This window comes from Lipotes vexillifer, unplaced genomic scaffold (genome assembly GCF_000442215.2).
Source record: "Lipotes vexillifer unplaced genomic scaffold, Lipotes_vexillifer_v1.1 scaffold391, whole genome shotgun sequence".
NCBI classification, from domain to species: Eukaryota; Metazoa; Chordata; class Mammalia; order Artiodactyla; family Lipotidae; genus Lipotes; species Lipotes vexillifer.
Window position 1 is genome coordinate 1,171,928 of NW_006786248.1, and position 17,224 is coordinate 1,189,151.

A 17,224-nucleotide genomic window follows, 5' to 3' on the forward strand; every position below is an offset into this window, starting at 1 on the left:
CAACAGAAATGCATTGTCTCACAGTTCTGGAGGGTGGAAGCAAGATCCAGGTGTCAGCAGGACTGGTGTCTCCTGAGGCCCCTCTCCTTAGCTTGCAGACAGCCACCTTCTCCCTGTGCCCTCACATCATCGTAACCTCTGTGCTTGTCCGTCTCTGTGTCCAAATCTTTTCTAACAGAGACAGCAGTCATATGGGGTTAGGGCCCATCCATATGACCTTATTTTAACTTAATTACCTCTTTAAAGACCTAACTCCAAATGCAGTCACTTTCTGAGATACTGGGGTTAGGACATCAACATATGAATTCTAGCAGGGACACATGTCAAGCCATAAGACAGAGGTAGGTGCTGAGGGCAGTGTGATGGGCTCATATTCTCTTGCACGTCTTCCTGGAGTCAAGCCTCATGCCTACTGGATCCTGGGCCTATTCGCCCTTGGCAGGGACTTTCCCCCTTAGGAGACCAAGGCAGCACTTGCACTGCCAAGCACCTTTAGGGTGACGCCGTTCTCCAGCCTTCCTCCCCTTCTGATGCAGGGAGATTCACTCAGAGCACAGCCCCCATTGCCATTTGTATGCCACCAGGGGCCTTAAACAGGCCGATACACCTGCTGTGATCAGTTCTGGTCTGGCTTGGTCTGATTAGAAAGCACAGTAGTTACTGAAAGGCGTAGGTCACATCAAAGGAAGCTTAACGTAATACCTTTTCTTGTTTCTGTTGAGTTCATCTCTTGTTCTGAATAAGCATGACTGGTTTGATTTAGATGGTTCATCCTTGACTGCTGTCCTGAGAAATGGTTTCCATGCGCGGCTGTTGAGGAGAGAACCGTGGCGGTGGGCATTCTCTCACTCCTGACTCGGGAGCTGGGTTTTGTGTGTAACGTCTCATGCACTCGGGCCTCTTGATGCTTTAGCTGGCACTGAGGTTTCCAGTCTTGAATCTCTTTTTAAAACAGAACTTTATTCTGGAATTGCCAAAAGGTGGTGGGGAGGGAGAGGGCATCACACAGTGTTGATTGGCCCTGCTCCTGCACGTTCCTTTGCATGAGTTCTGCAGAAGAACCAGTGCCATGTTGGTAAATAACAGGCTTGCAGGAAATGTGTCCCCCCAGCATGGTGTTTTGGCCTTTTCTTTATTGTTTAGCTTCTTTTCTTCACCATAAAATATATTGATTTCCCTGGTTGTGAAGAATATAGATTGTGTCTTAGGTTGAGGGGCAGCCCCATCCCTCATGCAGGTGACCAGGATCCAGAAGTGGCAGGAAGTGCTGTTTTCCTGGAACCCTTAACGGCTTCTTCTGACCTTGTACCTCTCCAAACTAGCTCTGCTCCCTGGTCAGTGGGCACTGCTAGGAGCTGGTGGGAGGGGTGACACCTGCAGGGATCCTTCGTGACTTCAGAGAAGGAGTTTGGGCTGTGGGTGTGTGGGAGGGCTGGGGAGGGCTGTCCACCTAGGGTGTGAGAAGGTGGCTTCTTGGAAGGCCCTCCTCTTGGAAGGCAGGTGGCACTGCCTGATTGATGTAGGTTAGGCTGGGCCCCTGCTCTAGTTCTGAAAGCCTCCAGGGCCTCCCCTTGTGACCCATTCATCAGGCTCCCAAGACCTCGTCCACCCCAGTGTGGCCCTAGCATACTCCTGACCAACAGGGGTGAGGGTGCGGCTGCCATTAGTAGGTCAAGAGGATGAGTTTGAAAAGCAGTTGCTTAAACGTGGGCTATTCTCTGAATCTAAATAGCAGTGAAACCAAATGTATAAAATTGTATCATGGAGTTTACCACATTTCAAATTTAACATGTTAATATTTCTAATAATTGTGTGACTTTTAATAAGAAAAACAGAATGTAGGAAATATTGCTGAAATCAATATGATCCCCTTTTCTAGAGAAATATTTGTACCCTTGTGACAACATGAGGTACTGGTGAGGAGAAGTTTTCTCTGTGATGATCAGGACATGGGCAGAGATCACCTGGCAGGGCCTTCCTGGGCCAGCTTTCCAACTCAGTCCCCCAGTTCCCGGCTCTGCCCTCTCTAGCTGTGGCCAGACCCTGTGGCATGAAGCCTGCAATGGTCCTGGTACCAGTTCTGACGTGTGTGTTTTTCCCACACCAAGCTGGGTGTCCCACAGTCTAACTCAATTCTGATACTATCTACCTGGGGAGAGCGTCAGATCCCACAGGTGACAGGCTCAGTCCTGTGTGTCAGGAACAGCCGGTCTCGAAGACCAAATGTTAGAACAAAAGATGTTGCTAGTGCTCTGATCACTTAGGAAATTACAAGAATTTTAGGAGCTCTGTGCCAGGAACTGGAGTCAAAGACTAAATGTTAGAACAAAAGATTATCCTAGGACTTCTGTTTACAAAGGTGTCAGGAGCCCTGTGTCAGGAACGGGGGGCAGAGACAAAATCATATATTTCTTATTTCACAAAGCCCGTGGGCAAAGTAAACAAACAACCATCAGGCTCTGGAGGGGCTTCTAGAAGCCCAGTTACTGGTCAGTGCCAGCCCCATCTCAGCTCTTACAAAGGTCCATTGAGACCCTCCACCCCTCCCCTCCTCAGCCCCGGGTCTAGGCCTTCCTTCCCAGAGTGGTGCTGCTTGAGCTGTGAGGCCATGTAAGCACCCACGTGACACATGCCAACTGTTCCATGACAGCATACACAACAACGGGAAAAAGGCTGGGCTCTACAAAGAAAACCTGCTGCTTCGAGGCTGCACCATCCGAAACACAGAAGCCGTCGTGGGCATCGTCATCTACGCAGGTAGGTGCTGTGTGTCACCTGCTGTCTGTGATGGCATTGGCTCAGCATGGTGGGCTGGCTATTCCTGGACATTGCTCCTGGTTGTTTTGGTTTTTTTCCTGATTATCAAAGTAACATAAACCCATTGTACAAAACCAGGAAAATAATATCTGGTCTAATAATATCTGGACCAGAAGTGTTCTTAGCATGTTAGCCTATTTCTTTCTGTGCATTTCCCCGTGGTGGTTACATAGTTGAGATTAATTGTAGAGCCTACTTTTCTGACTGAAGTTATCCCATATGGATCATTGGATGGCAGCACCCTTTTCCAATCCATGGAATCAGCGTAGCCCGTCCCTTCCCTGCTGGGCACTGACTCACCGCCTCCCCCGCAGGACATGAGACCAAGGCTCTGCTGAACAACAGCGGGCCCCGCTACAAGCGCAGCCGGCTGGAGAGGCAGATGAACTGCGACGTGCTCTGGTGTGTCCTCCTCCTCGTTTGTATGTCTCTGTTTTCGGCCGTCGGTAAGTCTCCTCAGAGGTCACGATGAGTGGGCACTGCTGGACGGCTGCCGGGGACCCCTGCTGGGCTGTCTCTGTCTCCTTCTGACCCAGTGCACTAATTAACACACATTTGTCACTGGCTTGGACTCGGGATGTTTGCATTGGCAAGGCCATGTTGAGACGTTTCGATGAATGAGCTCCGCAAACTAGTGTTTTTCGAATTGGCATCTTCTGGGGTGGAAGAACGGCTTAATCATGCCTCCTGTAATGATTCCAGTGGAAAGAGGGATACTAACCTGGTGATAACAGGACTCAGAGCAGTAGAAGCACAAATGCTACTATTAGGGACTCTGTGAGAAGAGGGAAAACATTATTTGGGTCCCAAGAAGAGGCTAGCAGTTAGGCTGTGTGCAGAGTCTGGTGCCCCCAGCTTCTGGTGGCCTCCAAACCGGCATGCTGCTTTAGGAGTGCCTGGCAGGGAAGCGCGTGGACCTCCAGGTAAACGACCTTCACCGTGTCCCACTCAGCTGCCATCACACACCAGACAGGTGTGACATGGTCTTGGAACTCAGTGGTAAAAGGCACTGGTGTACGGGGCATGAAAAGGGCTTTGTCATCATTTAGGTGTGGGGCTCAGTTGATGAAATAATGTGTGTTGCTGTTGGCTTTTCAGAGTCTGAGATGTGAATTTTGAATCTCTAAGCAGGGACAATAACAAGCAGTATTTCAGAGCCTATTGAGACTGGTGGTTAGTGAGGCATTGGGAAATTCCTTTCTGGGGTTTCTCATTGGCAGCTACCAGCACACGTCCAGTTCCTGTGTTATGACCAGTGGTGCTATTCAGTACCGACGATGGGAAAGGCCAGGGGTGAGGCAGAGTCCAAGTCCCGGGGCCTTCCTTCCAGTGCTCTGATTGTAGTGCCAACAATACTCTGGGCTTTTGATTTCTTAGGTGGCCAGGCGGGCTCATAAAACCCAATGTACTTGTGTCGGGTGAATGACCTTCTTTGAACTTTGCTACAGGACATGGACTATGGGTGCATCGCTATCAAGAGAAGAAATCATTATTTGATGTCCCTGAGTCTGATGGCACCTCTTTATCCCCAGTCACAGCTGCAGTTTATTCGTTTTTGACAATGATAATAGTTCTGCAGGTAACAGTACTAAGTTCCATATGACAATTGCTTTACTTTTCTGATGAGAACTTTGAGTCATCATAGTCTGCTAAGAACTTCCTACAAATTCTGCACCTGGGAGGAGCACAGGTTCATCTGACAAATGTGTTGCCTTTTGTTTTCCCACCTGACTTATCTAAAGGATCTTTTCTTGGGTGCTTTTCAAGTTAAAATTCTCCTTTGCTATTCTTAAGATTTTTAGGCTCTGAGCGGTCGGTTTTTCAATCATTGGTTCTGTTTTGTTTTTCCACTCAATTACTTCTTTTTTTTTTAATTAATTTTTATTGGAGTGTAGTTGCTTTACAATGTTGTGTTAATTTCTACTGTACAGCAAAGTGAATCAGCTATACGTATACATATATCCACTCTTTTTTGGATTTCCTTCCCAGTTTCTACTGTACAGCAAAGTGAATTGGCTATATGTATACATATATCCACTCTTTTGCATTTCTTTCCCATTTAGGTCACTACAGAGCATTGACTAGAGTTCCCTATGCTATACAGTAGGTTCTCATTAGTTATGTATTTTATATATAGTATCAGTAGTATGTATATGTCAATCCCAGTCTCCCAATTCATCCTACCCCCCCTCCACTCAATTACTTCTTAAAAAAACCTACATTTTTTTTTTTTTAACATCTTTATTGGGGTATAATTGCTTTACAATGGTGTGTTAGTTTCTGCTTTATAACAGAGTGAGTCAGTTATACATATATATATGTTCCCATATCTCTTCCCTCTTTGTCTCCCTCCCTCCCACCCTCCCTATCCCACCCCTCCAGACAGCCACAAAGAACCGAGCCGAAAAACCTACATTTTTTTTAAACATCTTTATTGGAGTATAATTGCTTTACAATGGTGTGTTAGTTTCTGCTTTATTAACAAAGTAAATCAGTTACACATATACATATATCCCCATATCTCTTCCCTCTTGTGTCTCCCTCCCTCCCACTCTCCCTATCCTGCTCCTCTAGGTGGTCACAAAGCACCGAGCTGATCTCCCTGTGCTATGCAGCTGCTTCCCACTAGCTATCTATTTTACGTTTGGTAGTATATATATGTCCATGCCACTGTCTCACTTTGTGCCAGCTTACCCTTCCCCCTCCCCATATCCTCAAGTCCATTCTCTATTAAGTTTGCGTTTTTATTCCCGTTTTAAACCTACATTTTTATTTCAGAATAATTTTAAGGTTTACAGACAAGTTTCAAAAAATAGTACAGAGTGTTCCCATGTGTCCCTCACCCAGTATGTCTTAATGTGAGCGTATTACATTTCTCTGGTATGTTGTCAAAACCGAGAAACCGGGCTTCCCTGGTGGCACAGTGGTTGAGAGTCCGCCTGCCAATGCAGGGGACACGGATTCGTACCCCGGTCCGGGAAGATCCCACGTGCCGCGGAGCGGCTGGGCCCGTGAGCCATGTCCGCTGAGCCTGCGCGTCCGGAGCCTGTGCTCTGCAACGGGAGAGGCCACAACAGTGAGAGGCCTGCATACCGCAAAAAAAAAAAAAACAACCTGAGAAACCAACTTTGGTACTTTGTCTCAACAAAACTCCAGACGTCATTCGGATTCTACTAGTCTTTCCACTGATGTGCTGGAGTCAATTTAGGATATCACATTACATTTTGCAGCATTGGTTATTATTATTATTATTAGTTCCCATGCCCCCTGAACAATTCTCCATCACTAACTGAGAATTTATGCCCCAAAAGCCTGTGAGAGTGGAGAGGGGCAGTAAGCATCTCTGCCACTCTCCTTAGGGACACAGTGAACAGAAGATATTGGCTTAGCCTTTGCCTGGAAGGGGCGTTCTGCTGTCTTATATCACATGTACTTGAGTTCGTCCTGTAGTAGGTGTTGCATTAACATATACTTAAGTTTCCCAGAGAACCCAGTTAGTCTGGATGTGATATTCTGAGCCCGTAAGTATCAGTTCAATACTGTTACTCCAGAGATAAAGAAAAAATTAAGCGTTGATTTCATGAAGGTTATTCTTGAATTGTCAAAGCATAACCGTGACTGTTCTTCTCAAAGCCTCTCCCCTCTGCTCTGTATTGTACAACATCACAGAGATTGTCCTTCAGCACAGAACCAGCCACTGAAAAGACTGTCTCTTCTGAGCTGTGGCGTTGTGTCTGCGGGACAGGCCGCTCCTGTCACTGGGAGCCCCGGGACAGCCTGGGTGTGAGGTGACGTTGCTTATGAGGACTCTGACTGTGCCATGTGTTTTGTGTTTCTCTTTTTCCTCTCCTAGCTTCTCTCAAGCACAACTTAGTAATATGAAAACGCTTGCTTCTGTACAAGCCATGGTTTCCATACTTCCAGATAGTGGATTTCCGTCAGCAGTGGCACCATAGGCTGTCCTAGTTTAAGCTCTTTGCCAATATCCTAATACTCTTAACAATACTGACTCTAAGCCAACTTGTTTAAGCTCTGAAAGGTACAGTATATTCCCTACTACTTGGGGTTGTAGTTATTTGTCATTTAGATTGGACTAAATCCGCAGTTCCCGGGTCTTCACAGTCAATCATTCTGTGTGCCTTGTGTCTCCTAGGTTTTGATCCCAATTTCCTTGTACGTTTCCATTGAAATTGTTAAAGTATGCCAAGTGTACTTCATTAACCAGGATATAGAGTTGTATGATGAGGAGACAGACTCACAGCTGCAGTGCCGAGCCCTGAACATCACGGAAGACCTAGGGCAGATACAGTATATCTTCTCCGATAAAACTGGCACTTTAACTGAGAATAAGATGGTTTTCCGAAGATGCACTGTGTCTGGCATAGAATATTCTCATGATGCAAATGGTGAGTCTGGGGATGGGGGCTCCCAATCTGGGCAGGACCAGAGAGCTGCTGTATCAGAGTTGCATACCCATGTGCCTGTGTGTGCGTCCATGCACACATACACACACACACACACAGCTTCAGGGGTTGATGATTTTTGAGGGAGAATAAAACAGAAAGGCTGTCAGAGCAACTCTGGACCAGCCTCTATAGAAAAAGCCCCTCCTTATTGCTGATGGCGCCCTGCTTCCTGCACTATCTGCTGTGGTGGGCATCTGCTTAAACACTCATTTTCTGCCAGACAGGCAGAACCAAAGAGGGCAACCTTGAGGAACTCACCTCAGAGGCACCCGGTCTCTGTCACACCAAGAGGCAAAGAGATGTTTCCTTTGTCACACATCAGTCTCCTTGTTATCAGCTGCAAATTCTCAGCAGGGCACTGGGCAGTTCATGCTGCGTTCTTTCCTCTGGATATGACCTCCCAGAGGGAAGTGTCACCTCACTTTGGAATTTAGGCAGTCCCTCCTCCCACCTCTCCTTTTCTCATCCTTGGCTGCCTCCCTCTGTCCCCTCTGAACACATAGGGGAGCCATCTGCTTCCTAAGTCGAGGGGTTCCTGGAGCCAGCTGCCCACCCAAAACAGGAGGGGGTCCCTGCACCACAGAAGTGTCTCTGGGGCCATTGCACCTCTGAGAGAGAGGGCACCTGCTCTGCAACCAGGACTCCCCTTCTTTCCTGGAACAGCATCTGACAACATCAAAGAAACCTTGCCACAGAAACAGAAGCAAGTACAGAACAGGGGGACAACATGGGGGCATCAATAGGAAACTCTTCTTTAGGGGCATTTGGTGGGAAAGATCTGCTGGAAGCATGAGATTTTTGTGAGTTTTAAAAAACCAAGAATTATCATGATATCCACTATATCCTCCATGATAAAATAAATCATATTAACAGAAGGCATAGGAATGTGTCCAATTTGTTTAATGTTTTATTTGCCACTCAAAAAAACCGGTCAGGAACAGTGTCCCATCTGCCCACCTGCCTCCCTCTCTGGCTCTCCCCTTCCCTGACTCCCCAGGCTTGTGCAGAAGAGCTTGGGGGCCTGAAAGCAGACCTCATCCTGCTTGTAAAGGAGTCAGAGGACCAGGTCTGAAGTCAGCCTTTGAACTGGAACTGATGCTCTGGGGGCAGAATCCCAAGATTACAGAAGGATTTTCACAGTTGTCAGATGCTTACCATAAAACCAAAGGGGTCCATCGCCCTCAGAAGACAGAGGAAAGCATTGCTGGGGAAGGTGGAAACAGCCAGGTGTCTCTGCAGCATGTTTTAAAGAAGAGCTGTGATCAGTGACTGACGGGCCCCTGGGCGGGCACCCTTTGCAGCTGCTCGCATGGTCCTACGTCTCAGATCTGTTAGTAAAACGAATTCAGGCGGGTTTGACTCTGAGTACTGAGCCCAGCTCATGCGTACCTGAACCGGCCACACAGACCATGGGCGTGTCCCTCTCTACTTCGTGTCGTGGTGACGGTTCAGGGCCAGGGCCAAGCATCACCTGCTCCTTGTCTCCATCTTCCCAAAAGAGCCCGAGGGCATCACTGAGGCCACTGCTGTCTGGTCACAGAGCACAGACACACCAGCAGCGGCCTGAGGGATGGCCACTTTCAGGCTAACATCTGATCACTGCTGTGGGAGGGTGGGCGGGCAGATGTGCCCTTGGGAGGCTGACACCATGCTCATAATGTCCAAGCCTAGGAGCTAGACAGGCCCAGTCCAGGCTTTGCCCTTCCTTGCCATCCACTTACCACCTCACTGCCAGGGGGGAAAGGGGGCATGTGCAGGAGTTTTCTCCTGGAATTAGGAGCTCCCTGAGGTGGAGTGCTGGGGTTGGCAGTTACCCAGCCTGGTGGCCATGGGCAGGTGACTTCCCTTTCCTTATCTCTAAAGAAAAGTCCAAAGAAGATGCTGAGTTCAAGGCCTGGTCCACAGGACAGACCACACCATGGCATGCCCAGACGGGGGACCCTTCTCTTAGCCCCTCACACGGGCCACCTCCTGTTAGAATGCCTTGTGTTGCCACCCAGCACCGGGCCTGCCCTGGAAGTTCTTAAGAGTTGCTTGTTTGGTGCGAGTGGTCCCTATGGATAGTCTCCTGTTGCTCACATATGATGGAAGAAGCTGAACTAACTGGGCAAAGCCAGGAACACGTGTTGAGAGCCCTTGTTAGCAAGAACAGCAGCATGGGTGCACTTCTGTGATTCACTGAGAGCCCTGGAGGCCTCAGGGACTGTCGCTTCCCGGTGCCCCCTAAGAGCCAAGCACAGCATCACAATCACCGTCTTCTTCAGTGGAGCTCTGCTTGCTGGGTCTGAACTCTGGCAGCATTCTTCCACGCTGTACAACCCCAGGAGGATGTGAGCCTCCCTGCTGCTAAGTGCTTCATCCTCATGGGGTGAGTGCAGACAGCACCTACTCCCCACCTGATGTTGAGCAAGGAGCCCTCTCAGGAGAGCACTGTCAACACAGCCTGAGAACCGTTATTTCTGCTTGACTGCAAGGCAGATGCTCAATGTGTGATCTGTCCTGACGGCCCCAGTAAGCAGGTGGCCCTGTGACCCTGGCATGAAGGTCAAAGCCTGGAACCCAGCTACTCTGTGGGCCTCCCAGCCACCTGCCCACCCACCCCATTCACATGGGGGCTCCCCCTGAACAGAGGGGCTGTATGTGAACCCATCTCCACCCACATCTGACATTTTGTGGGATGGGGTGGCCCCTTTGCCATCACGGGCGGGACCTGAGCTTTGGCATCCCGTGGGCCTGGGTGCCATCTCAACCCCCTGCCCCTGCATCCCATGACCTTAACAGCTGAGACTCAGTCTTCTCATCTGTGATGTGGGGTTGAGAACATAAGCCCCATCGGGTCCACTGAAGGTGCATGTAAATGAGAACATCCCCCATCCCTCAGTGGAAACCCCTGTCAAACATGGCCTCGCCATCAGAGAACGAGGGTGGTGAGGGCCCAGGGTGCCCTGCTGGATGCCTTGTGGAAGCTAGACCCCTCAGTATCACACCCAGCCTCCCCACGATGTCACTTAGTGCCCCTCCCCCACAGCCCAGCGTCTGGCCAGGTACCAGGAGGCAGACTCTGAGGAGGAGGAGGTGGTGCCCAGAGGGGGCTCGCTGCCCCAGCGCAGCAGCACCGGGAGCCACCAAAGCATCCGAGTCATGCATCGGAGCCAGAGCACCAGGTCACACCGGCGCACCAGCAGCCGTGCCGAGGCCAAGAGGGCCAGCATGCTGTCCAAGCACACAGCCTTCAGCAGTCCCATGGTGAGTCCCTCAGCTCTCCTTCCTGCTGTCACCTCCCCCAGTCACCAAAAGTGTCTGTACTTCACTGGGGGGTTACCTCTGTTCAGTTAGGGGATGTTTTTCTGTCCAGTGCCTTCTTCCCACACTGCTGTATCTTTTCCAAAACACTGATTAGGTCCCCTTACCAGGCTTCTCAGGCTGGGGACTGCCGATGACCCAGCCAAGTGGGTGTCGGAGAGGATGTCCGTCCTGCCCTATGAAATGAGTAAAAACATCAGGGCAAGATGACAACTGTGCAAAAGCAAAGTCAAATTTAAAAAATGAAATTTAATTAGATGAACCCAAATCCATCCTTTGCCTTGTCAGCCGCCCAAACATTTATGGACCGTTCTCATCCGGCAGGGAAATTTCCAGAAGTACGTGAGTGACAACCTCTAAAAGATCCTTTCACTTCTAAAATTTTTGAAGACCAGAGAGGGAGAATCCGTTTTGTTCAAGTATGGTGGCCTTATTATTTTATGTCCTTCGAAACCCATATAGAAGGTGACATTTGAATAGAGGTCATCTAGACTTGTGGTCACTGATTTTTGTTGGGTTTACATGGGGCACGTGGGCGGGGAGCTGTCACCCGAGCAGCAGGGAGGCTGTGTTGGAGAAGGTTTTCCTGACATCAATTTCACAATCAGTAATGGTCAAGAGTATTTGAAATCTTCCAACTTTCTGACCTAGGAAGTTAGTGATTCAGTGAAAGATTTCTGTGCATAGAAGCTTATCAGTGTGTTATTTACGTCAGTAAAACAGCGAAAAAATGTACCCAGTGATAAAGGAATGGTCAAATAAATTATGGTATGTCCATTTTTATGCCGTTAAAAATTGTTTTCAAATGGCTCTTAAAGGCCTGGTAAAGTTGAGGCAATATAATGTTTTTGGGGAAATGGAAACTGCCAATTTATGTATAAAATATTTTGATTAAAAATGTACATGTATAGAAAAAAGACGAAGGAACGGCAGAGAAGCATGTTTTTTTGTTGTTGTTGTTGTTGTTGTTTTTTGCGGTACGTGGGCCTCTCACTTTTGTGGCCTCTCCCATTGCGGAGAACAGGCTCCGGACGCGCAGGCTCAGCGGCCATGGCTCACGGGCCCAGCCGCTCCACAGCATGTGGGATCTTCCCAGACCGGGACACGAACCCGCGTCCCCTGCATTGGCAGGCGGACTCTCAACCACTGCACCACCAGGGAAGCCCGAGAAGCATGTTTTTTAAAAAAGTATATATTACTGTGAGGTGGTGTGATAGAGATCTGTTACATTTTCCCTATTATTCTCTTATTTTTCCAAATCTTTCTGAGTAAGATATGTTACTTTTATAATAATATATATTCTTGGAGGTATTATTTTATAAAAAGAACATGAGTACTTTCTTATATATAAGAATATATGCATTTCATTTCATGTTGGCTGTATATTCTTATACAATCAAGATTATACATAATTTGTAATTATAAAATGACATGTGTATATATGAGGTGAAGGTCTGTTTACAGCTTCTAGTAATATCAAGGTGCCTTACATAGTCAAGCACTAAAAGGACACTTGGCAGGTCACTGGGTCAGACTGACCCTTTGGCCCCTGTGTTCTTCCCAGGAGAAGGACATAACGCCCGACCCGAAGCTGCTCGAGAAGGTGAGTGAGTGTGACATGTGCCTGGCCTTTGCAAGGCACCAGGAGCACCCACTGGCCCACCTCTCGCCTGAGCTGTCTGACATTTTCGACTTCTTCATTGCACTCACCATCTGCAACACAGTGGTGGTCACATCCCCGGATCAGCCACGACAAAAGGCAAGTTCTGGAGCATCGTACTGTGAGCCTGCAGAGCCCCTGCCCCTAGGTGTGGCCCCACTGGTGTCAGTCTTCCTGAGAGGGAGTACGCTTCCCTGTCTTGCAGGAGGCCGGTCGCTCCGCACCCCTCTCAGGTTTCAGGGGGTGCACTTGGGGCTTCAGACGGGGCAGGCCAGCTCGGTAGCTCTGTGGTGACATCCTCAGACTGCAGTGGGCAGGTGCCAGGATTGTGGCAGCCAGCCAGAGCCAGCTACTGAGCCCAGGATGAGAGGGGCACAGAGCATACAGGCGTGGCCCAAGGTGGGCAGTGGCAGGAGGGTGACTGCCCTCCATGCCGACCAGAGCCTCAGGGTCCTAGATTCTTACATGAGAGGGGACAGGATGGGCTGAGGCCCAGACTGTGGGAGGAGCCGCCTGGACTTGCATCCTGACGACACTATAAGCTGGTCCCCTCCTGTGTCTTTGGCACCTTGTCTGGGATGTGGGGGTGGTGGTGGGATTTAGGGAAAGGTCTCAGAGTAGAGTTTGGCACATAGTAAATGTATTTGATGTTAATAAAGGCCTTTAACACTGGCACTCAGGAAGTGGTTGAGAATCAGTGGGAAGTTACTTTGGGCAGTAGAAACATAGCAACACCAAGCTGGGTTTTGTTTGGGTTAACATCAAGGTTCTCTCCAAAGAGAGTAAGGTTTTATATGTGAAAGGAACCTCTATAACTCAAGCGCTCCTGCGGGTGGACCAGGTGGTGTTGCACGGGGTGGGGTGCACCTAAGCATGGCTGTGTGTCATGCAGCTAGGGAACTTTAAATGGATACAAATGAAGGTGTTCTAGGGCTGATGCACACTGTAGGCCTGTCCCCTGACCCCCCACTCTCCCAGACCCCTTCCCCTCCTCCTGGGCCCTTCCAGCAGGTTCTGCTGGTGAAGCCATTGGTGTGATGGAGGGTGAACAAGGGGCCTCTGCACTCTCTGCGGCAGCAGCATATCTGGCAGCAATGTGACCCCCCTGTGCTCTTGCTCATACCCCACCGGCCTTTGGAGGCCCCAGTGGGCCTGGCGGATCCCAGGTGGACGGGCTCTGCCACTCAGAGACCACAGGCTTGTGCCATCAGCCCTGGATGGAGGCTGCTTCCTTTTGCAGTTCACCTCTCAGCAGCCTCGGCATCCCTCGTCTGGCCTCTGGGTTCTTCCGCCACCCTGTTCAGTCCCTCTGGAATACTTCCTTGAAGAGGGGTCTGGTTTCTAGGTTAGACCCTACCTGACTGACCTGGGCATTGTTGCAATTACTGAATAAGTGAGAGAGACCCCGACATGACTGAGGTGTGTGCCCATAGTCACACATGGAGTGAGTTCCATGTAGGGAGCAGAATCCTCAGACTGCACATGAACGTGTCTCTGGATGCATTTCTGTGCCCACGTATGGGTGGGTGCTACCTTCAAGGGCGTTTGGAGCTAGCAGGAGCTCTGGCATGGCTGCCCGAATCTCCCGCTTGGATATGTAGCAATATTTAAAGTCAGTAGAAGACCAAAGAAAAAGCATCTTTATCAAAATTGGTCCTGTGTGCCTTGTTTTTCCAAATGCCTGACTTTTCTGGAGGCTCTTACTATAATTCACAACTTCAGACCCATGGACAAAATTGCAAAGATTAAGGGGTAACTGTAATTCAATGGTTTGATTGTTTCAACATTTGCTCTAAATCCATTATCTAGCAGAAAATTAAAATAGGTATATTGTATCATCATTAGCATACAGCACTCATTTAAATAAAGTGTTGCTTTGTTGCTCCATATTGAGCTTTTTGAAACTTTAACAATTGTATACATGTCATTTTGTTGTTTTCAGTCCTCTTTAGAAAATATACAATTTATTGTGATTTTTTAAACATTTGTTTAAGGATTTGGAGCCTGAATTTGCCTATATATTTCATTTGTTTAGAAAGATTCTTTTGGGTTTGGGAAATTTTGTGTAAATTTAAGTTTTTTATGGACATAATTCAAAGGAATGTATAAATTGGTCTTTTGTTAAATGCTTTTTTTAATTGAAAAAAAAAAAAACAAAACCAGGGTTCATGCCAGGCAGTGGCAGGCCCACTCCTGGGAAGTTTCTGTAAAGCCATGGGCCACTGCAGTGAGGGGACAGTCCCAAAGCCTTGGGAACCACAGGCCACCCAATGCCCTGAGTCCATCCCGGGCCTTGGTCATTGCTACTCTACAGTCACATCCTGAAAGAGTGAATATGGCAGAACCTGTGTTGAGGTGAACAGGAAGAGGCCAAGCGATAGTCTCAAGGAAGAAATGCTGACTCTGGTTGCAGTTTTCAGTGGGAAATGGGAAATCCGTATTCAGGCCCCCCTGGGGAAGTGGAGGGCGGCCCTAAGGGAGTCAGGGTGAGGGCTCTTGGGAGACACCTAACCTGTCTTCCGACTACTTCGCTGGCAGGTGAGGGTGCGCTTCGAGCTGAAGTCCCCGGTGAAGACGATAGAAGATTTCCTCCGGAGGTTCACGCCCAGCCGCCTGGCCTCGGGCTGCAGCAGCATTGGGAGCATGGCCACCAACAAGTCGGCGCACAAGTCCAGCCTCTTGTCCACGCTGGCCAACGACGGCACGCTGTTCCGGCTGGAGGAGAGGCTGGGCCCGCCGGCCCCAGGCCTTGCCAGCAATGGCTACAGCAGCAGGGCAGACGGCTGGGCACCTGAGTGCTCAGCGCAGGAGCCTGAGCCCGAGCGGGAGCTACGCTACGAGGCTGAGAGCCCTGACGAGGCAGCTCTCGTCTACGCCGCCCGCGCCTACAGCTGCGCGCTCGTGGACCGACTGCACGACCAGGTGTCGGTAGAGCTGCCCCACCTGGGCAGGCTCACCTTCGAGCTCCTGCACACGCTGGGCTTCGACTCCATCCGCAAGAGGATGTCAGTGGTGATCCGGCACCCACTCACGGACGAGATCAACGTCTACACCAAGGGGGCCGACTCGGTGGTCATGGACCTCCTGCTGCCCTGCTCCACAGGTACCCTGCTCCCCTCCACTAGCAGCTCCCCACTGCAGGGAGCAGTCCTGAGAAACCAGCCCCTCCCTCCAGCGGAGCTTTGCCTCTCTGGGTGGGCTTTTCCTTCTCTGAAGGGTTTGGACTAGAATTGGGGGGAGGGCCCAGTGGATGGAGGGCTTCAGTGCCTGAACCCACCTCAGAAGAATGGGGTTGGGGATTAATGGGGGTGAGGCCTAGCATCAGGTTTAAATCTGGGAAATGCAGGTTAAGAGCTTTTAGATTAGAAGTCCCAGAAGGTTCCTTTCTGCCCTGTGATTGCTTGGACCTTGGGCACCTATGAGGCCCAAGCCATGGTTTTTAGCCCATTTGTGGAGTGTTCTCGGGCCATAGTGAGGGCCCAGGTAGTGGGGGCTGCTGGCCTCTGGCCGTCTTACAGCCAAGAACCTCCATCTTGCTCTCTTTTGTACTTGACTTCCATGTAACTTCCGGGTTGAAAAAGAGGGGTTCATATACCACTAGTGTAGAGGGTGAAACTTTGTTTAGCAGAAGGGCTTGTACCTCTTTCCAGATACAAATGCTTCTGGGACTTGGAAAGGGGAGGGCCTGGGTCCCCACTGGTAAACCTAGTCACCCCTCCCTCTGTGCCCAGAGGACAAAAGAGGTCACATCTGACCTCCAGGGGGTAGAAGCGGGGTGGATGGCAGATGGCAGATGGGAGAGGGACCACTGCCTGACCCCCACAGCCTCCCTTTTTTCTATATCCTGGAAACAGCTCTGGGTACCACCTGTGGGAAACCCTTATGCTGGATATGCCCTTCTGGGGCTCTGGAATGGAGCTAGGGGTTACCACTTTGTTTCCCATGGTCCTCTTGCCATGATCTCAGTGCCTCAGAACAGGACTCCAGCTCCAGTTAAGGGAAAGTGCACTGGTGGATCTCTGCAGACAAATCCGTTTTCCTGTCACAGAGCTATCGCCTCCCAAAGGCAGCTGAGCAAATTGCAAATGCGTCTTTGAAAGCGGTTTGCATGGCCTTTCTTGAGGGTGACCTACTCCAGGGCAGGGTTTACCTTCCTACCCGTGTGTTGGTTCTAGGGTGGACGTAGAATCCAATTTACAGGCTGATTTTGCATTCCAAGAGCCTCCTTCATTCTGAAATTTGATTTTGCATCCACGCAAAAGAAAAACAGATAGGTATGGCAATTATCTGAGCAGATTTTATTCTACTGCAAAAATATCACCTTTATCCTATTCCACAGCCTTGTATTAAAGATAGTTTAATGGACCGCTGTGTTTCAGACCTTACTACATACAGTGGGTCATGGATAAGGTGAAAAGACTGGACCAGCTCTAGCAAGCAAGAGTGGGATGGGATGGCAGGAGAGGCTTACCCCCACCCCAGAGAGAGGGCAGGGAGCCTGCTGAGCTGTGCAAGGGACACGAGAGCAACTGAGAAGGCTGCAGCAGTGGCCACGCTTGTACTTGGCTGGCAGTGCACTTTTAAAAATGAGTAGAAAGGGAAAGATGGCGGAGGAGTAAGACGCGGAGATCACCTTCCTCCCCACAAATACACCAGAAATACATCTACATGTGGAACAGCTCCTACAGAACACCTACTGAATGCTGGCAGAAGACCTCAGACCTCCCAAAAGGCAAGAAACTCCCCACGTATCTGGGTAGGGCAAAAGAAAAAATTAATTAAAAACAGAGACAATAGAATAGGGACGGCACCTGCACCAGTGGGAGGGAGCTGTGAAGGAGGAAAGGTCTCCACACACTAGGAAGCCCCTTCGCGGGCAGAGATTGCGGGAGGCGGAGTCCTTGCTCCACGAAATGGACTCAACACCCCATATTCAACGCATAGGAATAGACCTGACTGGTAGGAATCTTAAAACCTA

The 17,224-nt window shown here is 49.5% G+C and overlaps 1 protein-coding gene across 1 annotated transcript in view; it reads left to right on the forward strand.

The window, feature by feature from the left end:
* The window catches only part of ATP10A (ATPase phospholipid transporting 10A (putative)), a 184,542-nt gene that overhangs the window by 129,844 nt on the left and 37,474 nt on the right, over window positions 1-17,224 (forward strand). Inside the window, exons 4-10 of the mRNA XM_007458432.1 lie at window positions 2,651-2,757; window positions 3,132-3,263; window positions 4,266-4,396; window positions 6,971-7,223; window positions 10,312-10,529; window positions 12,151-12,345; window positions 14,785-15,349. Coding sequence (XP_007458494.1) covers window positions 2,651-2,757; window positions 3,132-3,263; window positions 4,266-4,396; window positions 6,971-7,223; window positions 10,312-10,529; window positions 12,151-12,345; window positions 14,785-15,349 — 1,601 coding nt within the window. The remainder of the gene's footprint in view (window positions 1-2,650; window positions 2,758-3,131; window positions 3,264-4,265; window positions 4,397-6,970; window positions 7,224-10,311; window positions 10,530-12,150; window positions 12,346-14,784; window positions 15,350-17,224) is intronic.